Source organism: Colletotrichum godetiae, assembly GCF_030913485.1.
Source record: "Colletotrichum godetiae strain CBS 193.32 chromosome Unknown BDP55scaffold_56, whole genome shotgun sequence".
Lineage (NCBI taxonomy): Eukaryota > Fungi > Ascomycota > Sordariomycetes > Glomerellales > Glomerellaceae > Colletotrichum > Colletotrichum godetiae.
This window is the reverse complement of record NW_026851304.1, coordinates 178344-202048: the sequence shown is the minus strand read 5'-3', so window position 1 is coordinate 202048 and position 23705 is coordinate 178344. Positions and strand designations below refer to the sequence as shown.

At 54.0% G+C, this 23705-nt stretch overlaps 7 protein-coding genes across 7 annotated transcripts; 3 read left to right on the top strand and 4 right to left on the bottom strand.

Moving 5' to 3' along the window:
• Nucleotides 1-1681: 1681 nt before the first annotated feature.
• On the bottom strand, nucleotides 1682-3219 carry BDP55DRAFT_678583 (heterokaryon incompatibility protein-domain-containing protein). The gene is made up of 2 exons (XM_060576004.1): nucleotides 1835-3219; nucleotides 1682-1782 (listed from the first exon to the last, which is right to left on the bottom strand). The coding sequence occupies exons 1-2, from the start codon at nucleotides 3058-3060 to the stop codon at nucleotides 1779-1781; spliced, it is 1230 nt and encodes a 409-aa protein (XP_060424583.1). The 5' UTR covers nucleotides 3061-3219; the 3' UTR covers nucleotides 1682-1778.
• A 456-nt stretch (nucleotides 3220-3675) lies between these two features.
• On the bottom strand, nucleotides 3676-5172 carry BDP55DRAFT_697422 (uncharacterized protein; the record flags this gene model as incomplete). The annotated part of the gene is made up of 4 exons (XM_060577681.1): nucleotides 3676-3754; nucleotides 3804-4291; nucleotides 4345-4677; nucleotides 4747-5172. 4 exons carry the CDS (start codon nucleotides 5170-5172, stop codon nucleotides 3676-3678), a joined length of 1326 nt encoding a protein of 441 aa, XP_060424582.1.
• A 937-nt stretch (nucleotides 5173-6109) lies between these two features.
• On the bottom strand, nucleotides 6110-6742 carry BDP55DRAFT_536264 (uncharacterized protein; the record flags this gene model as incomplete). The annotated part of the gene is made up of 1 exon (XM_060567885.1): nucleotides 6110-6742. A coding segment is annotated over one exon (633 nt), but the record flags the coding sequence as incomplete, so codon positions are not given.
• Nucleotides 6743-8329: 1587 nt separating this feature from the next.
• On the top strand, nucleotides 8330-9826 carry BDP55DRAFT_697421 (uncharacterized protein; the record flags this gene model as incomplete). The annotated part of the gene is made up of 4 exons (XM_060577680.1): nucleotides 8330-8755; nucleotides 8825-9157; nucleotides 9211-9698; nucleotides 9748-9826. The coding sequence occupies 4 exons, from the start codon at nucleotides 8330-8332 to the stop codon at nucleotides 9824-9826; spliced, it is 1326 nt and encodes a 441-aa protein (XP_060424580.1).
• A 456-nt stretch (nucleotides 9827-10282) lies between these two features.
• Nucleotides 10283-11820, top strand: BDP55DRAFT_678567 (heterokaryon incompatibility protein-domain-containing protein). The gene is made up of 2 exons (XM_060576003.1): nucleotides 10283-11667; nucleotides 11720-11820. The coding sequence occupies exons 1-2, from the start codon at nucleotides 10442-10444 to the stop codon at nucleotides 11721-11723; spliced, it is 1230 nt and encodes a 409-aa protein (XP_060424579.1). The 5' UTR covers nucleotides 10283-10441; the 3' UTR covers nucleotides 11724-11820.
• Nucleotides 11821-12885: 1065 nt separating this feature from the next.
• BDP55DRAFT_332136 (uncharacterized protein) lies at nucleotides 12886-13401 on the bottom strand. The gene has a single exon (XM_060566856.1). It carries the CDS (start codon nucleotides 13309-13311, stop codon nucleotides 12982-12984), a length of 330 nt encoding a protein of 109 aa, XP_060424578.1. The 5' UTR covers nucleotides 13312-13401; the 3' UTR covers nucleotides 12886-12981.
• A 1360-nt stretch (nucleotides 13402-14761) lies between these two features.
• On the top strand, nucleotides 14762-15950 carry BDP55DRAFT_332127 (ribonuclease H-like domain-containing protein). Its single transcript, XM_060566854.1, has one exon. It carries the CDS (start codon nucleotides 14988-14990, stop codon nucleotides 15741-15743), a length of 756 nt encoding a protein of 251 aa, XP_060424577.1. The 5' UTR covers nucleotides 14762-14987; the 3' UTR covers nucleotides 15744-15950.
• The last annotated feature ends 7755 nt before the right edge of the window (nucleotides 15951-23705 follow it).

The following is a 23705-nucleotide window of genomic DNA, read 5'->3' as shown; positions in this document are numbered from 1 at the left end:
CTTGCGAAACGGCGTGCCCCGTAAGAGTCTCCTTGCAAGCTACTCCTTAGTGCGCGGCACGATACTGTTGGCGACATGGCGGAATGAGAAAGAGGGGTCGCGTTTACACGAGCAGACCCTCCATTTCCTGGACCGGGTGCTGTACCCTGGTAGGCAGCGACTCGCTCGAGGCACGGCGCAAACACGCAACTCACTCAATTCGAAGTCTGGACAGTGCCCCACATTGAGAAGATACAGTAAAGTATCTCGACACTTTCGCCCTGTCCACGGTCTCTCCTGCATACACAGCTGGTGTCCTGGGGTGCTGGAAAAGTCCACCATTTTCTTCCACGTCCTCTCCGTCACAATTCGGCCTGTGGACCTGCAGAAGCAAGTCATCCGAAAGTAGGTGTAGGTTCGGCGGTATGGTAAGAGGCGGATACAGAGAAATTAACACAACCCAACCATTCTACCGAAGCACATCCTATTGTCAATAGGCCTGTTTAGCAAGACTGGCCGCTCGCACAATTCTGATGCTCCTGCTATCGACGGCGGTGTCAAAAACCTCTTTCAACTCCGGCCATTACGCGCCGATGGAGGCAATGGTCGCACGCGCAGATGAGTCTTGTACACGGTTCCACAGTCCATGTTCTATTGAGCAGCCGAAATCTGCAAGCAGTCTTATTGATCGAGCCAGGCAAGCCGCCGTTGTCGGATCTCAGGGACAGACGGCCGTGAGTCTTGATGTGTTGAGTCCTGCGCTTCATGCCTGAAGTTGTTGAATGCTACTGCCACTTGGGAGACGGCAATAGCATCAATGGATGCCACTTCTTTGACGACCCGCGCCTCTTCTTTTGATGGAGGCGGCGCCACCGCGTGTACTGACAACCTGTCGATGGCCTCTTGAGAGACTTTGTTGTGCGCAACGAAACCCCTCCACGCGGCCGGAAAGTCCTTGCCAGCCCCCTCCCAGTTCCAAGGGTTGCCATCGATGTTACAAACGACTGCTATTCCCGCGTCGATCTCAGCTAGACATTTGGTGCGGTCTCGGGCGTCAGAGGCCTCTTTTGCTTGCACAGCACAAGCGGGGAGTCTGGTCGACCAAATATGGAAGAACCGATGAGTGCGGGGAGACAGGCGCGGGGCTGTGGAGCGCCGCAGTCACCAATCGTACAACAAACCGTAATACAGCTATTTGCAAAATCGGTGTCCTCTTCACCAACACTCTTTAGATAATTCAGGCGCACGGGCACAGTTCGTATTGGCCGTTACGTACTCTACAGGTGCCTTTGTACTGTTCGGCTACGCTACTGCAACTCGGAATTATCACCTGATTATACACATGGTTTCTGACAGATATCAGAATGGCGGCTGACAAATGGGCATATGGGTGTTCAAAAGAGCGTATATTGTTGCTTAGCGAATAAGCTGACACCGCTAAAATGCGTCCTATTCATCTAAGGAAAGATAGCACAGCCGAACCGTTTAAGAAATACCGGCCAGGCTAATTCAATATGAGGAAGTCATGGCGTAAACGAGGGGCCATGACTCCGGAGTAGCCGACCAAGGTCTGACAGTTCGTCAGACCTTGACATTGCATGATCGAGTCGTGCATCCAACCCATCCATGCTCGATCCCCTATTGCAATGCGGAATATAGGCATTATGGCTGTGAATCCCTTCTCTGTTCCATGTTTTAGGTTAGAGACGTAACAACAACGCCACGCTCGCTTCGTAGGCAATAGACCAATATGCCCAATTGCTGGCCGCCTGACACAGTTTCCAAGGCTGGTGCCCAGGTTACCTGTACACGATAAGTTCAAAAGCCATCCGCTTGTTAGAGGCGCAGCACATACCAGACCAAGGTGGCAGCTAGAGCGAAAAACAAAAGAATTACAAGTTGTGCACCGCCTGGCCTTAAACTAGCACCTTCAAGTACTTGGGTTTCTTCTTCAGCCTCCTCCGAATACGCGCTGCCCAAGTCTTGCTCTTCTTGGTCTCGGAGGGCGAGCAGTTGCGGCAATTGCGCATCCCAATCACAATAATCTAGCCACTTCGCCCGACGTATTATCGCCCTCCTCCGTATCTTCGACTGAACCCCGAGTCCGAGGAAAAGTTCTTCGGAATCAGGCGTTATCGGCTGGCGGTCCCTGTAGGCTAGCTCGAAGGTATATTGCGTTAGGTGCGCGAGTGTTATGATGAGTACGTGTTCTTCAGCCATGGCGTAATCGGGAAAGAATCGGCCAAGCATACGTCGTTCCTCGGGCTTTACAAGTCCGAGCAAGGCGAAAACCCTATCTCTAGTTTCCTTGCATTTGGCACGGTGGTGGGCGACGACGAGGTCGTATAGCGGTTGCATTAGTTCCGGATACCGATCAATCGTACGGCTCATAACGAGTGGCAAGGCAGGATATGACCCTGCCTTACTCCCTCCAGGATCGAGGTCGTCCGATTGGGGAAACTCGTTGACATCTGCCTCTGTGCATAGGATACGCTGGAAGTCGAACCATGTTATTCGGTTATTACTACAATAGAGCTCGATTTCTAAACCGAGCAGGCATTCCTGAATAACCCAGAAGCGAGTCCAGTACGGGCGACCCGCGAGCTCGAGCATGGATTCTCGCCAGTCGAATCCGTCGCTGTCTAGCGTCTTGATAGGAGCGAGAGTATTTCGGGGTAGGCCCTTTGGTAGAGGTATCAAACCGAGCCAAACAGAGACGCAGGTAGCACTCCTGTATGTATGATCCATGCAGCGGACTTGTGAATTACGCTCTGCATCGTTGGCTTGGTTGATGCAAATCGCGTCAACCCAGAGGTACTCCCACTCGGTATGCCGTGAAGCAAGGCCCAAGTAATACAGACAAGACCATAGATTTGGTCTGACTGGGAAAGGTTGACCATCTAGGAAGATTGTCTCGGAAGGGCTGCCGTCCCCCCAGGTGTATGAGACGGCTGTGTACTTATAGCTATTTACCGCTGCGCGACGCACAGTGATGACTGAAAAGTGAAGGTTGTCGTGAGACAATGAGACTGGTCGGAGTAGTCGGAGGTGGTCCGAGTCGAGAGAATCGCGGTATGCCATTGGAGACAGAAGTGACAAAGATCGGAGTCTGTTGAGGGAGTATCTAGAGATAAGAGGAATGGATTCACAACGTCGTTGCTAGTGGAGTCGACCGAATTGCTATGAATTAACGATTCTGACGACGAGAGCGACTCGGGACAGACGGGGTGCACAGCAGGGCATTGCCCCCTTACTGGCATACTATTCGCTGGGCCTGTCGACAAGGCGGCCATTGCCTTGATACCCCGCAGCATCATTATCAGTGGTGAGCAGGATATCATTGGAACTGGCGTGGAATCCACTCTACGAATACAATAGATTCGGGACTATGCTTCGGATTCTCCCCGGAACATAAGGTATTGGTTGGGGTACTGTATCAAAGTGTGGACATACTATGGTATTTACTTTGTGAGGTATTGTCCTGCTCCTGATTTCCTCAAGGACTTTGGACAAACGGGACACCGATTTCGCGAATACGGATAGTGGATCACCATATCCAGGCAAGCAGACTCTCGCGCTCACGCACTCAACCCGCGCGTCTATTCCTATCAACCGCGTCGGAAATGCCCAGCGTTCTTTCACCTCGTGACAGAGCCCACGGCGAGCCATACTCCCACGCAACTATGCGAGCCACATCTACGCGCTCTGCCTAGCCATCACCGTCCTCCCCCCATCTCTTGTGAGCCGAGAGCGTACTTGTATGGTAGTCGGCTCACTCGCGTTCCGGCAAAAGCCACCAGCGGCCCCCCCCCGCGTCCCGAGACCTCCCGATCAGTGCACTGGGTGCGAATACGAGTCCGTGTCCTGTATGTAAAGCCGTGATCCTAGGGAACAAGTCCGTCACGGCGCGTGCCTGCCCAGGTGTAGCTGAATTCGCCTCGTCCACCGGAGTGGCGTCCTCGTTCGCGAGATGACGGCGGAGGGTCCGCAGCCAATCGGGCGACGAAAAACGGTGGACGATCGTCACGGTGCACAAGTCCAAAAGCTTCGGCGATATTGTAGGTTCCTGCGTCGATATGAACATCCGAACTCCGAGGTGTCGCTGGAGGCGGACAGTCTGCAACAGCGACTCCGTAAGCACCTGGCTTTCTCCTGACTGCCCGAGGTACTTGTGCGCCTCGTCCAGCGCCACAACGCGACCAACGTCCGACTTCTGCTCCAAGAAGAGAGATAGGCAGATGTTGAAGAGCAGACATGCCATTTCGGCCGGGATGCAGGGACAAGAGAGATCGATAATAGTAAGCTGCCCGGCCTTGGTGATGCGTCAGCCATTGCAAAGACAGCGCTCGGACGATGCCATCGTACCTTTGGCGCCCAGTAGATCTCCTCATCGGATCGGGCTTTTCCTTTGATCATGAAACTTTCCAGTGTCTCGAGACGCTGCTGCAAAGGGCCTTGCTGCCCCTGTGAAAACTTCTCCCGCGCGAGTGCTTGTTTGAACTTAGCGTAGTCGAATTGCGAGCCCTTCTCCTGCTGCTCGAGTCGCATATCTCGAAGTATACGCTGCATGACGTATGAATAGAGTGGTTTGGTACCTTCCTGAAATGCCATGAGGTCTAGCATTCTGCTGGTATTGAGATCGGATCCACTGATTCTGAGGGGTTTGACGTCGACTTGAGGAATACCGCTATAAATCTTCTAAAATCCAATGACCTGCGTCAGCCGCCATGCATCAGACGTAGTCGTACTTTGAGATCCCGTCATTACCTTTACGGTGCGGAAGCTCGTCGGCGCACAGAGAACGCGAGCCGATACCTTGGCATGGGAGGCAAGGAAAGCCGCCTCGCATGGGAGACCGCCATCGTCGGACGCGAATGTGTCGTAGTGAAAGACGATACCGGCAAGTGGATGAGCCAATCTTCCCAAATCGCTAGGTATCAGGCAATTCTCCAGAAGGCATGCCAGGGTATTGCTCTTTCCTGAACCCTGACTCCCGCAGATGAAGATGCTAGATGGACAGCTCACATTGTAGAAGATGCGCGACTCCTTTGATGGCCGGCCATTCTCCGACAGTACTCCACCCAGAAGGCCAAACTGCAGAGAGGGCGACCGTTGGAGCGTCGGTACAAGGAGCAGAGGGCTTGAATCGATCTCGTTCTTCTCTTGGCCGGGGGTGAGGCCGAGAAACTGCATGTGGAGCTTTGCAGCCTGGCCATTGAGGTCAATAGGACTGTATATCTCTAGTTCATCGAGCGGCTTCTCCAGTTTCACGTTGGTTGACACCTGAGAATATTCGGCCACGACAGTTTTCTGAATAGGAACGACGTCAGCGGCGCCTGTTTGGAGCGTTTTCTCGGCACAGAACCTTTCGATGACCGGTATCTTTTTGGTGTTGGTGTAAGGCCACTTCTGATAGAGAAGAGCGGCCGCAAGTGTGACACTCAAATTCTGGGGTGGTATGGCGTGTTGCCTGGACATGTTGGTTGCGATTTGTTTGCGAGTCGAAAACTCTTGTGCAGGTGCCGCATTTGAAGGCCATGGCGAAATGGCGGTGCAATCGATAAAGCGTCGGTAGTTTGTAATGCAGGCTGATTCGAAACCAGCCACAGTAATCTAGGCGAGCAACGTTTGTAGCATCTGAAAATACCTAGTGTTGTCAGGAAGTGGGATGCGTTTAAATCCACCTAATAGCGTGACGTGTTTGTTGTACTGTACTGTACCACGCGAGACAAACCCTCGAGTTAAATCATGGTCGGCCTCCAGCAGCTGATACTTGCGCTTCTCAACAGAGTTAAGGCTCCACATATTCTCATCTACACCGCTTCCTATCCAGCGCCTCGTCTCTTCCGATCCGGTGCGCCCGCCAGCAGAAGCCCAGATACCGATGCCCCACCGACCGGTACTTGGTCATGGACGCCTCCTTGCCCTTGAGCCCGAACGGCATCCCGCTGGGACTGGTGCTCACGATGCTGGCGAGCCACTGGAGCGTCTCGGCCGGTACGCTGTCCAGTTGCCAGCTGCACCGTTCCACCTCGCGATCGAAGCTCTCCCCGAGACGTAGCAAGACTGATCGCTCTCGCGCGGCCTCTTCGTCCCGTTCCCAGCCTTGTCCCGACGCCGTACTCTTGGCCCGTATCCACTCGGCAGCGTCGTAGATCGCGAGAAGGTCGCGAGACCCGAAATGCTTGACCCATTGTAACCTCTTCACCCACGACGAGTCCCGGTCTATGTCTTCCTTCAAGTCCCCCACCCTCAGCCGCTCGGCATCCTCGGCGTTCAGTTCGGCCGTGCACTGGGCCATCATCAGCTCCATGGCATCCTTCCCGCCGCTGTTGCCCGAATCGGGTCCTGCCTCGGCCTCGTCGTTGCCGACCATCCAGTATCGTGCGTACTTCCCGCGCATCCACGTCTGCAACCGGACCTCTGTTGACTTCGGCCCAGTCGCCGTGTGCCCGGCCTCCCGCCAGTGGCGTGTGATGTTGTCTCTTGCCGTGGTGAGATAGCGGCATGCGGAGCAACGATACCCCCGCAGAACGTCAAGCTGTTCAATGGCCGAACCACCATCGCCGGGCAGAGCGTCAACCTTTGGATCAGCCAGATCCGAGCAACTGTAGTAGTCCTTGATGTCCCTAAGAACCTCTCCTTTCAGCTGATGCTCGTGGCGGAAGTGCGACTCAATGCTGCTGCCGGGCCGGATAGCTGCCTTGCATTTCCGACAGATGAGCATGCGATGCTTCTCGTTGATCTCGACGAAGCTATCCATAGCCATTCAATACCGCTTCCTACTTTCTGGTAGTAAACAAGCAGTGCAAAGTGATCTTCCCATCTATCATTCTTTAATTGCCTTATTAGCACCCCTTTCTCGTAGCTTAACCCTGGTAACTACCCATGTAACCCCAACCCCGAGTCTCCAGTTAATGGGAAGCACCGACCAATCATCACGCCGTCCCAACTCCAACCGATATTGCTCCAAAGCTCGGATCACAGTTTGTAGTCTGTATGGCCGATTCTACTTGAATCGCCTCTGAATAATACTCAGGAATAAACGGCTTCCATAGGAGAGGTATTGAGATGAAGTCGGATCAAAGGCCAAGTACAACGTGTGATTATGTCAGAGGAGGGAAGAATCTGCGTGTTGCTTATACCAAGGTCATTGCGGGGCATATATAACCAGAAGCTCTTCCTCCTGGAGGGCGAAAGGATTCCAGGTTTGGAAAGATGAAGCACCACAACATCAAACGAAGCGCTACGCTTGGTACGGTCGGCACCGGGTTTTGGCTCCCAAAGAAAAGCTACGTGGATCTCACTCTTTGTCACGAGTAATGGCACGCAGCAACGGGCATACGGAATGTGGTAAAGTGGCTTAATCTATCAAAGTGGAAATAGACAAAAGAAAAAGATCTGTATACGAGATGTAAGTGAAAACACGTGATATAGCACGTAACGGGCCGTTCGTGGGTTGCGGTTCTGATCCCCGTTACGTGACACTCTTCCACTCTACAATCCTATTCCTACGTTCAGATGATTGCAACTGCCTCGGTGTCATCGCAGACTGTTGGCGTGACGTGCAGAACGCAGATCTACTGTGGCTCATTCAAACTGATACTAAGGAATGGCACTGCGTCAGTTGCTGCCCATCGCTCTCTGACTCTAAGTGGACAACCAGATCTCATGTCGAGGCGTAAGCAAGTCAACAGCCCCAAGGAAATGCGGGATAGGAAGCGGTGTAGATGAGAATATGTGGAGCCTTAACTCTGTTGAGAAGCGCAAGTATCAGCTGCTGGAGGCCGACCATGATTTAACTCGAGGGTTTGTCTCGCGTGGTACAGTACAGTACAACAAACACGTCACGCTATTAGGTGGATTTAAACGCATCCCACTTCCTGACAACACTAGGTATTTTCAGATGCTACAAACGTTGCTCGCCTAGATTACTGTGGCTGGTTTCGAATCAGCCTGCATTACAAACTACCGACGCTTTATCGATTGCACCGCCATTTCGCCATGGCCTTCAAATGCGGCACCTGCACAAGAGTTTTCGACTCGCAAACAAATCGCAACCAACATGTCCAGGCAACACGCCATACCACCCCAGAATTTGAGTGTCACACTTGCGGCCGCTCTTCTCTATCAGAAGTGGCCTTACACCAACACCAAAAAGATACCGGTCATCGAAAGGTTCTGTGCCGAGAAAACGCTCCAAACAGGCGCCGCTGACGTCGTTCCTATTCAGAAAACTGTCGTGGCCGAATATTCTCAGGTGTCAACCAACGTGAAACTGGAGAAGCCGCTCGATGAACTAGAGATATACAGTCCTATTGACCTCAATGGCCAGGCTGCAAAGCTCCACATGCAGTTTCTCGGCCTCACCCCCGGCCAAGAGAAGAACGAGATCGATTCAAGCCCTCTGCTCCTTGTACCGACGCTCCAACGGTCGCCCTCTCTGCAGTTTGGCCTTCTGGGTGGAGTACTGTCGGAGAATGGCCGGCCATCAAAGGAGTCGCGCATCTTCTACAATGTGAGCTGTCCATCTAGCATCTTCATCTGCGGGAGTCAGGGTTCAGGAAAGAGCAATACCCTGGCATGCCTTCTGGAGAATTGCCTGATACCTAGCGATTTGGGAAGATTGGCTCATCCACTTGCCGGTATCGTCTTTCACTACGACACATTCGCGTCCGACGATGGCGGTCTCCCATGCGAGGCGGCTTTCCTTGCCTCCCATGCCAAGGTATCGGCTCGCGTTCTCTGTGCGCCGACGAGCTTCCGCACCGTAAAGGTAATGACGGGATCTCAAAGTACGACTACGTCTGATGCATGGCGGCTGACGCAGGTCATTGGATTTTAGAAGATTTATAGCGGTATTCCTCAAGTCGACGTCAAACCCCTCAGAATCAGTGGATCCGATCTCAATACCAGCAGAATGCTAGACCTCATGGCATTTCAGGAAGGTACCAAACCACTCTATTCATACGTCATGCAGCGTATACTTCGAGATATGCGACTCGAGCAGCAGGAGAAGGGCTCGCAATTCGACTACGCTAAGTTCAAACAAGCACTCGCGCGGGAGAAGTTTTCACAGGGGCAGCAAGGCCCTTTGCAGCAGCGTCTCGAGACACTGGAAAGTTTCATGATCAAAGGAAAAGCCCGATCCGATGAGGAGATCTACTGGGCGCCAAAGGTACGATGGCATCGTCCGAGCGCTGTCTTTGCAATGGCTGACGCATCACCAAGGCCGGGCAGCTTACTATTATCGATCTCTCTTGTCCCTGCATCCCGGCCGAAATGGCATGTCTGCTCTTCAACATCTGCCTATCTCTCTTCTTGGAGCAGAAGTCGGACGTTGGTCGCGTTGTGGCGCTGGACGAGGCGCACAAGTACCTCGGGCAGTCAGGAGAAAGCCAGGTGCTTACGGAGTCGCTGTTGCAGACTGTCCGCCTCCAGCGACACCTCGGAGTTCGGATGTTCATATCGACGCAGGAACCTACAATATCGCCGAAGCTTTTGGACTTGTGCACCGTGACGATCGTCCACCGTTTTTCGTCGCCCGATTGGCTGCGGACCCTCCGCCGTCATCTCGCGAACGAGGACGCCACTCCGGTGGACGAGGCGAATTCAGCTACACCTGGGCAGGCACGCGCCGTGACGGACTTGTTCCCTAGGATCACGGCTTTACATACAGGACACGGACTCGTATTCGCACCCAGTGCACTGATCGGGAGGTCTCGGGACGCGGGGGGGGGCCGCTGGTGGCTTTTGCCGGAACGCGAGTGAGCCGACTACCATACAAGTACGCTCTCGGCTCACAAGAGATGGGGGGAGGACGGTGATGGCTAGGCAGAGCGCGTAGATGTGGCTCGCATAGTTGCGTGGGAGTATGGCTCGCCGTGGGCTCTGTCACGAGGTGAAAGAACGCTGGGCATTTCCGACGCGGTTGATAGGAATAGACGCGCGGGTTGAGTGCGTGAGCGCGAGAGTCTGCTTGCCTGGATATGGTGATCCACTATCCGTATTCGCGAAATCGGTGTCCCGTTTGTCCAAAGTCCTTGAGGAAATCAGGAGCAGGACAATACCTCACAAAGTAAATACCATAGTATGTCCACACTTTGATACAGTACCCCAACCAATACCTTATGTTCCGGGGAGAATCCGAAGCATAGTCCCGAATCTATTGTATTCGTAGAGTGGATTCCACGCCAGTTCCAATGATATCCTGCTCACCACTGATAATGATGCTGCGGGGTATCAAGGCAATGGCCGCCTTGTCGACAGGCCCAGCGAATAGTATGCCAGTAAGGGGGCAATGCCCTGCTGTGCACCCCGTCTGTCCCGAGTCGCTCTCGTCGTCAGAATCGTTAATTCATAGCAATTCGGTCGACTCCACTAGCAACGACGTTGTGAATCCATTCCTCTTATCTCTAGATACTCCCTCAACAGACTCCGATCTTTGTCACTTCTGTCTCCAATGGCATACCGCGATTCTCTCGACTCGGACCACCTCCGACTACTCCGACCAGTCTCATTGTCTCACGACAACCTTCACTTTTCAGTCATCACTGTGCGTCGCGCAGCGGTAAATAGCTATAAGTACACAGCCGTCTCATACACCTGGGGGGACGGCAGCCCTTCCGAGACAATCTTCCTAGATGGTCAACCTTTCCCAGTCAGACCAAATCTATGGTCTTGTCTGTATTACTTGGGCCTTGCTTCACGGCATACCGAGTGGGAGTACCTCTGGGTTGACGCGATTTGCATCAACCAAGCCAACGATGCAGAGCGTAATTCACAAGTCCGCTGCATGGATCATACATACAGGAGTGCTACCTGCGTCTCTGTTTGGCTCGGTTTGATACCTCTACCAAAGGGCCTACCCCGAAATACTCTCGCTCCTATCAAGACGCTAGACAGCGACGGATTCGACTGGCGAGAATCCATGCTCGAGCTCGCGGGTCGCCCGTACTGGACTCGCTTCTGGGTTATTCAGGAATGCCTGCTCGGTTTAGAAATCGAGCTCTATTGTAGTAATAACCGAATAACATGGTTCGACTTCCAGCGTATCCTATGCACAGAGGCAGATGTCAACGAGTTTCCCCAATCGGACGACCTCGATCCTGGAGGGAGTAAGGCAGGGTCATATCCTGCCTTGCCACTCGTTATGAGCCGTACGATTGATCGGTATCCGGAACTAATGCAACCGCTATACGACCTCGTCGTCGCCCACCACCGTGCCAAATGCAAGGAAACTAGAGATAGGGTTTTCGCCTTGCTCGGACTTGTAAAGCCCGAGGAACGACGTATGCTTGGCCGATTCTTTCCCGATTACGCCATGGCTGAAGAACACGTACTCATCATAACACTCGCGCACCTAACGCAATATACCTTCGAGCTAGCCTACAGGGACCGCCAGCCGATAACGCCTGATTCCGAAGAACTTTTCCTCGGACTCGGGGTTCAGTCGAAGATACGGAGGAGGGCGATAATACGTCGGGCGAAGTGGCTAGATTATTGTGATTGGGATGCGCAATTGCCGCAACTGCTCGCCCTCCGAGACCAAGAAGAGCAAGACTTGGGCAGCGCGTATTCGGAGGAGGCTGAAGAAGAAACCCAAGTACTTGAAGGTGCTAGTTTAAGGCCAGGCGGTGCACAACTTGTAATTCTTTTGTTTTTCGCTCTAGCTGCCACCTTGGTCTGGTATGTGCTGCGCCTCTAACAAGCGGATGGCTTTTGAACTTATCGTGTACAGGTAACCTGGGCACCAGCCTTGGAAACTGTGTCAGGCGGCCAGCAATTGGGCATATTGGTCTATTGCCTACGAAGCGAGCGTGGCGTTGTTGTTACGTCTCTAACCTAAAACATGGAACAGAGAAGGGATTCACAGCCATAATGCCTATATTCCGCATTGCAATAGGGGATCGAGCATGGATGGGTTGGATGCACGACTCGATCATGCAATGTCAAGGTCTGACGAACTGTCAGACCTTGGTCGGCTACTCCGGAGTCATGGCCCCTCGTTTACGCCATGACTTCCTCATATTGAATTAGCCTGGCCGGTATTTCTTAAACGGTTCGGCTGTGCTATCTTTCCTTAGATGAATAGGACGCATTTTAGCGGTGTCAGCTTATTCGCTAAGCAACAATATACGCTCTTTTGAACACCCATATGCCCATTTGTCAGCCGCCATTCTGATATCTGTCAGAAACCATGTGTATAATCAGGTGATAATTCCGAGTTGCAGTAGCGTAGCCGAACAGTACAAAGGCACCTGTAGAGTACGTAACGGCCAATACGAACTGTGCCCGTGCGCCTGAATTATCTAAAGAGTGTTGGTGAAGAGGACACCGATTTTGCAAATAGCTGTATTACGGTTTGTTGTACGATTGGTGACTGCGGCGCTCCACAGCCCCGCGCCTGTCTCCCCGCACTCATCGGTTCTTCCATATTTGGTCGACCAGACTCCCCGCTTGTGCTGTGCAAGCAAAAGAGGCCTCTGAGTAGTCCCGCCCCTCGGGAACCTGAACGGATGGGACCCACTGCGCTGTTGCCTTGCGCTCTCGCCATCTGATGGTGCGGGACGCACTGTGCAGAGCGTGCACCGGCTTGTGATGTGCCTGGCAGCCCGCTTTTCTCCAGGTGCCTGTACATCTAGTAAGCCGCGGGAAGGACCGCTTGGGTGGTTTATGTTGGGCAGGAGACACCCTGCCAGGTCTCCCTGCGCGGACGGTGCCCCTCAGCCAGGGTTCACATTGCGCGCCATTATGCGCTCGCCCACGCGAAGCAAGTCGCACTCGGTCCCGGCTCGGCACATCGCCCTGCGGCTGTTTGTAGCCTTCGAACCAAGTATGCTCCAGCGGGAACATAGAACCCGCTTTGCCTCGGCCACATCTGGCACCTCGCGCAGCCAGCTCAAGCTGACATGCTCCCTCCAATAAGTACATAGCAGCCATATACGTTGACGGAACAATTCGTTGCAGACAGCTCTGCATTATTGTATGTACATACTAGAGTCATGTGCGCTTCGTCACGTTGTGGAGCGGCTTTGCCGCATCATCACGTCCACATTTGGGTGCATCAGGTTGGCCGTAGATCATGGCATCGAATCTACGCTCATCAAATGTACGACAAAGCTCAATCCGGCGATCTTCGCTTGTCAGCTTCTTGTAGGTGGTGAGTTTATCCGGACATGCGCAATTGAACGTGTCGATATCATCTTGGTTGTGAGGGTGACTATGGAATCGCGGCGCCTCTGAACCCGTGCGACGACTGTGTCCGATGCATGAGGGAATGTCAGCCGCGTCAGCAGGACTAGGCTCATTAGGTGAAGACCCCGTTCCCATCTTGAGCTCACGGATAACTATTAGATTGTCATTCCCGCCTAACCAACCAAGATCAGATACCGAGTCGTAGCACAACGTTGACCTGCCAGGTTACTCTGGGCTGTCATTTGCAGCAGTAGGTCGCGAGGTGGCGGGCGCAGATTCGACGATCGTCGGAGGCAGCAAACCCGATGGACCGTTCAACATGAGGCTGTAATTGCGCCCAGCCAGTGCGGCACTGGATGGCGTAAAGCGACGTATCGGTTGCTCGCTTCTGCTTTGCCAAAGACTCTGCTTGGGATGTGACGTCTCGATCGAATGGCAAGCTTCGGGCTGTGATGCCTGCCGCGGGCTTTGCCCTGAAGCAGCATCGAACGGTGAACTCTCGTAAACCCTCGACAGGGGTTGGCTTGGCTCCCGCCGTCTAAGAAGGATGTCAAATTGGGCGCCTTCGCCCTGCTTGACGTCTTGTCTCGTGAGTACGATCTTCGCGCGAAAGGACAGAGCTTAGTTTAAGATGGTAACTAGTACCAGGAATGAATACTTTATATTCGTGTCAGGCAGGGAATTTATTGAATAGTCCTGAGATAAGTACGGGAGACAGACACCGTAGGTGCGTGGCATGTAGTGTTAGGGCATGGGGCTAAGATGCTAGCGAACGAACTAGCTGATCCTGGTCTAATCAGTTCTAGCTTCACTTTTTTCCTCCAAGGAGCTGTGTGTGGGCATTGCTCTCTTTCGCCGACGTGTACTTACGTAGCCAAGCAAACATAAGCAGGGTAGCCGGATGGCTAACCCTGCCAAATCCGCTCTAACCAGGTCTGGTCTTCCTGCACCGAGCTGTCGGAACATGCCCGTTGGAGACGCGGCCTCGCATCACTATTGGTGCAGCTCTTGCTTCATGACCCACGCCCTAAATGTGGTCCATGAGGTGACTGGCCGCTGCGCTTGTGGTGGGATGACAACCGATGGGGCATCGGTGCCCACCACTCCATGATCATCAGCGAGCCACGAAGAGATGGGGACATGTGAACGGATGGCGCGTCGTGTCGACGTCTGCTAACAGCATCAACAGCGAAGCGATCAGGTAGAACGGTCGAGACATCACATGAGCGACAGAGCCGAGCGAAAGTCGAACACGAGCAGGGATTCCTCTCACGATAGTAATGTAGAGAAGGATCATGCGGTTTATGCCACTCTGATCGAGTGTCAAACGTCTTCCTCGATAACTTATTCGGTTCCATACAGTCACCCTGCACCTAACGGCCGAAGCCAACAGTGTCAACGACCAAATACCACAGGGATGGCGGGATCGATGAATTGCTCACGAATAGAAATGGAGGACGAGAGCAAGGGAGTATCACGGGCACAGATCCACGCGATCCTATGAAGAACAGGACGGTATGTATGGTACGGGGTGCCGGCCTCATCTCATCGGCGGCGTGGGCTTTATGTAGTCACATGTGTTGGCAGGGGTAACGCTGCATCGCCTGCTTGACACCCTCAAACGAAGGGAGCAATGCTCAAGTTCCACGCTACCGCAGCCAGCTCTACACGGATTCGATGAAAGGCTGCCTCGGCATCAGCAGCATAGTCGTCAACCATGGAAAAAGGAGGCCATGGACGACATATGAAGACGCTCGAGAGTCGCTCAAGCCGGCCTTCGTGGTCGAGCGCCGCTGCCATTCTTCATCACAATGTCTGCTGGCGATATATGTTACAGCTTAGTTGACTCGGCAGAATCGATGTCCAGTCTACTCACGTCGATACAAAATCTTCCGATCGGTCTGCCGTCGCTCTTTTTAGACCTGGAAGGCGTGAGTCTCTCTCGCAATGGCTCCATTTCACTTATTACCATCTTTTTTCTGTTCCGAAGTCACGTCTACCTCGTCGACATCCACACCATGCAGTCTACAGCATTCTCGACTGCGGTCGGAGGAACAACCTTCAAACAGATTCTTGAGTCTCCCGACATCATCAAAGTTTCTTTTTTTGATGTGCGCAATGATTCTGACGCCCTGTTTCATCACTTCCAAGTGAATCTCAGCGGCATCGAAGACGTGCAGCTGATGGAGAACGCAGCTCGCCCGCGCGGGCAACGGCGATATCTGAATGGATTGGATAAGTGTATCGGATTGTACGCACCTCTGTCGTCTGAGGAGAAGGCTCGCTGGAAAGTCGGCAAAGAAGCCGGGCTCAAACTGTTCCATCCTAGCAGAGGAGGATCATACGAAGTCTTCAACTCGCGACCGATGTCTGCACCCATCAAAATTTACTGCATCGACGACGTGAAGTATCTGCCCCACTTGAGGGAGGCATTGTGGCGGCGGCTTGACGGAGTGTGGCGGCAGAAAGTGGTGGAGGAGACGAAGACACGTATCTTGGAATCGCAGAGCCCATCCTACGAGCTGCAATCGGAGACTAAAAAGTTTGGACCATGGGGCAAAGGTTGAGTCTATCAGAAACTAATGTATGTATGTATGTACTTCTTTCGACGATTGCTGTCGGAGTTTCAACCACGTCGTTGTTCTCGAACGAGCTATGGAACGGGCCGCGGTGGCTACCTGTCATTAGCGCCCGTAACCCCTGTTGTGTGGGACGGGACTACTCTTTTCTAACAGGGCTGCGCTCTGCGCCCCGCTGCCGCGCGATGGGCGTGATGGCAACGTACTCCGCACTTCGGTCCTACCTATGCCCGAGGAGGGATTCGCCTTAGAAACCACCTCGATCTGCTTGTGAGAAAAAAAACACCAACACCAGCGAGAACGAATTTTTGAAATCCGAGCAAGAACAGCGCCACAACACACTCTGAAGGGTCAATTGGATAGCCGTGTGCTCGTCTTGAAGCCCATAGCGACGCAGGCACCATGGCAACCCCATGGCCCCAGGAGCAATTATGGCCAACGCATCATCGAGAGCATGCCACTCAGCTTAACAGACACCTTCAGACAGCACTCAAATCAATCGATACCGCAAACGAACACCCCCTCAACCCGCAAGCCGTGAGGGCCACACTCATCGCAACCCTCTCTCTGCTTGTCAAAATGCAGAACCTACCCGAACTCGGACACCTCCACCAAGCCATCGAAAGCCTACGTGCAGAAACCAAAACAGCCAACGAAAACACCACCCGCGACACGCGAAGCATCAGGATTGCCATGCAGCAGAACACGGTCGGACTTAAAGAAAATACCAACACAACGCGCGCGGCCAACGCGGCCGCTAAGGAGGCTTGGAAAGCCAGCGAGCTGGCGGTCAAGGTCGTAAAGGATATCAAAGCACTGGAGCCGATGAATCAGGGGAACACCGTGCAGTCATATGCTAGCGTAGCCGCCCGAGGAGGACTTGCGGGGAGCATGCATAATCCCTATAACCAGAGAGCGTCCCAGACCCAGACTCTGCGTGAGATCATTGTGAACATTCGAGACCCCATCACCATTGCCAGCATAAGAGCCATGAACCCCCGTAGCCTCAAGGCGCACGTAGACCGCGCCATCGAACAAAGCAGCAACGAGCATATCCGCAAGCTCAAGACCGTGTCTGCCAATCAACTCAAGAGCGGCGACCTGAGCGTCAAGACAGCCACGACGAAAGACATGGAGGCCCTCCGGCAGTTTGCCGAGGACTGGGAAAACCACATCGGCAACGGAGCCGCCGTGAGGATGCCAGCCTACGGGGTGCTGACGCACGGCATCAGAACCAGCTCTATGAAGATGGACTGCTTCACAGAAATCAGAGACGACCTGCTGCAGGACAATAAAGCATTCATCCCCAGAGCAGACATAAGTACGTATAGGCTGGCTGACCCAGTCAGCCAGGAAAAAGACGGCATCATCAGTGGTTGTGGAGCTCTCAAGGGCAGAAGACGCCAATAAACTCATTGACGAGGGACTCATCCGGCAAGGCCAGGTATTCCAATGCGAACGATATGACAAACAGTGCCGTCTGAGGCAGTGTTTCAAGTGCTGCGCATACGGCCACATAGGAACCCAGTGCAAGGCAACGACAACATGCGGCTACTGCGCGCAAGAACACGCGACCCGAGATTGCCCCTTGAAAAGCGACACGACGACCCCCAGGAAATGCGCCGCATGCTACGGCGAGCATGAGGCGTGGCACGGCGGATGCCCCACCAGGATCCGCGAGAAGGCCAAGATCAAGGCCACCTACGGCCAACGGTCGAGGTACCACCCGGAACAGACGGCCCCACACCCGGCCCTGGGACCGGAACCCCGGATCAGGCCGAACCCGAGGACCACACGGCCGACGCTGGAACCAGGCCAATCCCAGGAGAATCGTCCGAGCCGGAGCAGGTCCCCGACGAAGAAGATCCAAAAGAGGCCTAACCCGACAGCAACCCAGGAAACGGAAGAGACGATTACTGTAGCTGCAGAGAATACGCGCCCGAGACGCACAATCACCCGATCGCGAAGAGCCCTCGAGGCGCTCGACCCCAATACGCAGCTGACAGACACGCAGACGATAAGCAACAGCACAGCGATGGAGATCGTTGTCGACGATAGCGAATGAACGCACAACAGACACTCACAATACTACAGTACAACATGTCTCGTTGACCGAATGATCAGATGCGAAGTAGATCACAACATCGACCATGACTCCGACCATCTACCCATAGCGACGTCCCTGCACCTAGCAGTGACCGAGCTACAGCGAGAGGAGAAACGGAAGTGGAAAGCTGTTGATAAGGAAATGTTTACCGAGACGCTCCGTGGATCGTTGCCGCAGCTACGAAGGCCAAGAACGAAGGCAGCGCTCGACGGATATGTAGAGACAATCATAGACGCCCTCTCAGCCGCTATCAAAGCCGCGGTCCCGACCAGCACCCTTTCACCAAAACCTAGGAGAGGCTGGGACGAGCAGTGCGCAGCCATCTTGGCCGAGACGAAACGACTCCGCCGCGACTACAGCGAGCGACAGACAGAGGAGAGCTGGGAGGCGTACAGAGAGGCATGCAACAGGAAAGGCCGCATCATTAAGAAAGCTCTGCAACAAGCACATCGCGAAGCGGTAGAAAACAGCAGCCGAGTCTCCCAGGTCGCTGTGGAAGATGGCGAAATGGGCCCGGAACAGACAGAGCCAGCCGCCGACCGTCACGCCGGAAATCAAGAAACCCAACACGTCTCAGGTTGCCACAACGCCTGAGGAGAAAGCAGCACTCTTCGAGGAGACCTTCTTCCCCCCGCCGCCAGAGGCAAACCTCGAAGACATCGACAACACACTGTACGGCAACCAGATTGGCCTGCCGCCAGTATCGGAAAGCGAAGTAGAAGACGCCATCCAGGAAGCAGCACCGCTGAAGGCCCCGGGCCCCGACGGCATCACTCACCTGGCACTCCAAGTGGCGAGACCATGGATCGTACCACATCTCGCCCGCATATTCAACCAGAGTCTCCGGTTAGGATATTGTCTCCAACACTTCAGAAAGTCCACCACGGTGGTACTCAGGAAGCCAGGCAAAGACAACTACACAGTGCCCAAAGCATACAGGCCGATAGCCCTCCTCAACACGGTAGGCAAGATCATGGATGCCATCATAGCGAGGAGACTGAGCTACCTTGCCGAAACACATGGATTGCTGCCAGACAGCCACATGGGCGGGAGAAGATGTCGGTCGACGGAACACGCACTGCATCAAATCGTAGATAAGATATACGAAGCCTGGGGTTCAGGGAAGGGGATGGTAGCAAGCCTACTCCTCCTGGACGTGTCAGGCGCCTTCGATAACGTTTCGCACCGTCGGCTCCTACATAACCTAGGAAGAGGCGGATCGACGAAGCGACGGTGCGTTGGATTGCCAGTTTCCTCGGATGCCGAGAGACAGAGATCCACGTGGACGGGTTCCGATCCGAAACCTACAAACTCGACACTGGCATCCCCCAAGGGTCGCCTCTCTCGCCGATACTCTACCTCTTCTACAATGCGGATCTTTTGGTCAGTTGCAATGAGATCGGGGACACGACAGCCACCGGCTTCATCGACGACATAGCAATCCTAGCCGTGGGACACAGCACTGAGGAAACCTGCCAGAAGCTCCAAGAAGCGCTTCGGAAAGCCGAGACATGGGCCTCCACTCACGCCTCCGTCTTCGCTCCCGAAAAGTTCCAGCTTACCCACTTCACAAAAGCGAAAACCCGAATCGACAGAGACACAACACTCCACAGCCAGTGGGGAGAAATTAAGCCCAAGACAACATGTAGATACCTCGGCCTCATCATGGACTCAGCCCTCAAGTGAAAACAACACATCGACGAGACGGAACGTAAGGTCACGAACACCATCACAGCACTCAGCAGTCTAGGCAGCTCCACGTGGGGCGTGATGACGAGAGAGATGAGGACGATTTATAGGGGAGTCGCAATACCACAGATGATGTACGCATGCTCGCTGTGGTCCAACAGCGGTTGGGCAGAGATGCACTACAGGAGGAGAACATTAAACAGACTGCAAAGGCTCCAAGCCAGAGCAGCCAGGGCAATGTGCGGAGCATACAGAGCAACCTCGTTTCCAGCACTAGATGTGGAAATGCATCTTCTGCCAATCGAACAACAGATTTGGAAACACAACATCGGCACCATCAGCAGAGTAGGCACGGCCGAAGTCACTGCACGCAGAGGAAAGAAATGAGCCCGGGAAAGACGATAACGAAATGGCTGCTCGATGGACAGGAGGCAGTCAGCGAACAGCACGGGTACGAGCACATATCGCCTTTTATCACTCCCCCATGGTGGAGAGGACGGCGCGTTCGCATTGCGGGATCCGCAGAGCAGGCTGAAGGGTCACACTGACGATGTCTGGAAATGAAAACTGGAGCAACCCACATCTACACAGACGGCAGCGGCATTGACAGTCAGATTGGAGCCGCCGCAATCTGCGCAATCACATAACAAACCCGCAAATCACACAAGGTTGATGACACAACGTCGATGGTCTACGGGCGAAAACTGCAGGGCATTGTCCTTGCCCTCGAGATGGCCCAGGCAGACAAGCAACATGGAAACTATAGAAGCAGAAACTTCACCCACACCGACGACCAGGCGGTAATCAGGTTGTCAGCTAAACTAGAAGGAAAATCCGTAGCGTACCTTCTCAAGGTCATCGCAGACTAAACATAAGCCCTCCATGAACCAGGGCTCGACGTCGAGCTCTGTTGGGTACCGGCTGATATTCGAAATCGAGGGCAACGAATCTTCTTCTCTTCAGCTTATATTCTACATACCGAACCCACCCCTACGTGGCCTCACAGGGGCTGAGCTCTTGACAAGTTCATCCCACAACGCCCTCGAGAACAGGATTCACTCTCCAACACTTATCTCTGCCACCAAATGATTACCCAAAACTACAATCCGGCAACTAAACAAAACTGATCAGACACCCAGTCACACGAGCGTCCCGTCGGACGCAGCCTTCGACGAGCATCTGACATACAGTCAGCGATCAGCCGAGCGAAAACATGCTCATCATCTCTGCCCCTCTCAAGCTCGGTGATCTTGGTCAATTCAACGCCAATGCCGTCGCCGACGGGGAGGGTATCTTGAAGCCGGCGAAGTGGCGCTCAGCTTTCCGGTGATGCAGTATGCGGCTAGACGAGCTCAATTCCGAGGTCGACAGCCGTGCCGGCAATTAAAAGCGGGTGCCGGCGCTACAGTTGAGAATGAAGCGTGGTAGGTAATAGGAAATCTTATACGCGCCGGTCTGGATGCGGTTCGCCCTCTCGACATGAGAGGGACAATTGGTCTTGACGAAAGGTCGGACCATTGAATGCTTAGATGCTTAGATAGAAGTTGCAGAGGAAATTAATTACTGTAGTTGAAACTTCGTGAAAGGAAGCGCGATGATCCCGATTACACAAATGTGGCCCCTATCGAAATGAGAGAATTAATCTAGCTCTTCTTCTGCCGGCCAAGATTAAGGCAACAAGATATGATCCTGAACGGACCTGTGAATATAGACTGCGGAAAGATCTCTGTTCTCACTGAATTCAGAGTAGAGTTCATCGAAAGATGGGTAGATATGCTATTTCTATGAAGCCATGCTCCTCGCCTTCATTGTAATTATCGAAAGCGAAGCGCTGTGAAAGCAATTTGTCCAGATTGATGCGGAATCTCCTGTTGAAGTCATGCTGTTTGATCTAGTAGACTACATTTCCCCATTCCATTGACGCTGCTGCGGCCTTGTGGCGTTCAGAGGCGGCAGCGACGCGTCACTTGAGGAGATTATGTTACTCTCATGAGCAGACGTTCTGTTCGAGGCTAAGTGGAATATCAGTCTGATCAGGCTGTGAGGCCAGCCTTGTTGGCGTAGCCGGACAATCAGACGGTTCCGAAGGACAGAGTCAAAAGCCCCTTGGACGTCCATCGTTACCAATGTAGCCGTGAGCCCTTCGTCAAAGGCCATTTCGATGTCGCGGGCGAGGCAGGTGGTTAGGTCAACCGCTGACCTGCCACATAGAGCCCCTATTTGCTGTGGGCTGGTCACCCCTTCTAGGATGGTGAGGTAGAACATTCTTCTGGCTATCAGCCTCTCGAGACCTTTCCAAAGACAAGATAGTAGGGCTATTGGCCGCCAGGATCCGGCTTTAGAAAAGTCTGTTTTCCCTGCCTTCTGGATCATAGCGACCTCCGCTCTGCGGAAAGGCTGGTGGAAGTAGCCCGTCTGTATGCAAGCTTGGAACAGTTGTCTGAAAGAATCAGATATAAGGTCCTAGCAAGCCCGCAGTAGCTATGTTTAGCAACGTTGTAACTTTGTTTCTGGGCTACCCTCTGACTCCTGCTCAAGAGAGGTAAGATAGCGCGGTTAGTCTGCTTAGTTTGGGGAGGACCCTCGGCATCCTCGGGCTCATCCTCACTCATGCTGCTACTATCGGTGTCCGTGTCCCCGAGGCACACGATTGAGCTCTCGGAAGGTGTCCTTTTGCGTGGCCGCTTGGAGCCGGGCGGTTGGTCCTGGTCAGAGGGAGGGAGGTCCCCAGGCTGTTGGGTGCTGTTCCGAGAGGCGTTTAGACTGACCTCATAGAGGGCGTCATAGGCCTTCTGTCCAACTTTGCGGATCCGAGCCCGCTCCTTCCGGTCTGGGAGGGCAGGGTTGCCGTTCATCGTCATAAATGGGCCGCAACAGTTCGCACACTTAGGTCTAGCTGTACAGGGCCCAGTCTCGTGCGAGTCTGAAGGTCTGCTGCAGTTGTTGCAGAGCGGCTGTCAGTTGCAGTAGCTGTTTGAATGGTAGCCCTGGCAGCCGGGGTCGTGTCTGGTAAGCGTCTTCCTCTTCCGAATGAGTTGGGACCTGCTACTTTGGTTAAATAGTCTGAAGGGCTGTACCCCTGTCAGGAATGAGATCACCCAAGAGATTTCGTTTGTGATGGGGTCCGGCCCAAGGCGGGATTGCCGAGCCCGGGTGGGCTTCTGTCTTGTCTGGGCAAAGACCTCGTCCTCGATTAAGGTGGCTGGGTCCAGGGCGTCCCCGTCAACGCTCCACAGTTTGGCTGGGCAGCGCGGGACGACGTAGGTAAACCACTTTATAGGAGTCTCTGTTTTGTAAGCCCCTAAGCAGCCCGCTAGTTTTGCTTGTCTGCCAGGAGGCCTTGCTGGATCTGCTTGTTTGATGGCCGTAGTGAGTATCCGGTCGCAATGTAGTAGATGTGAGGGATATCTGCCAGTTGGAGGCCAAAGGTCCGGCAAATTGTCTGGCGTAGGGCAAAAAGAGCGTTCTTTCGGGCAGCCGATAGGCCCTCCTCCGAGATGCGGGCGAAGACCCGGAGGTCCTCTTTCGGCTGGGGTTGGAGCTGGGTTTGGGCCTGGGATTTTGTCTAGGGTCTGGCCTACGGGCGGGTCGGAGCCCGGTGGGGGTCCGGAGCTGTGGTTGGTGCCGAGGCCGTGACGGCAGCCCAGCTCCGGGTCAGTGCCGGAGCATGTTCCTTGTTAATAAGCTTCTTTAGGGCTTGGATCACATAGGCCGTAGCCTCTTTCGCGATCTGCTTCCTGGGGCCCTCAAAGCTGGTGACGACATTATCGACAGACTGCGCGATGGTTGAGAAGACGTCCTTGCGGGCCTCATATTGCCTAGCCTCCTCGTCCAGGGCGGACAAGACAGAGCCAGTAAAGGTCCTACCAGTGGCTGGAGTTGAGATCGGAGGCCCCTTTGCCGTTGGGGGAGCTGGGTTGAAGGCGTTAGGCTGGCTTCCCGCGAGGCTGGGCCGGTGTGGCTAAGTCTCGGTATTGCGGCGGCGTTTAGCCCTTGATGGAGAGGTTGGCTCTGGAGGTGGCCCAGAGCCCCGATCGGGGCCGGCCGGTGAGGCCGGCAGCGGTCCGATGCCCGCCGGAGGCTGTGAGGCCATCGCGGAAGGGCTCCGGAGCAGAGAAGTAAAACATTTTCGGCTGTTAAGGATTCTAGTGGTT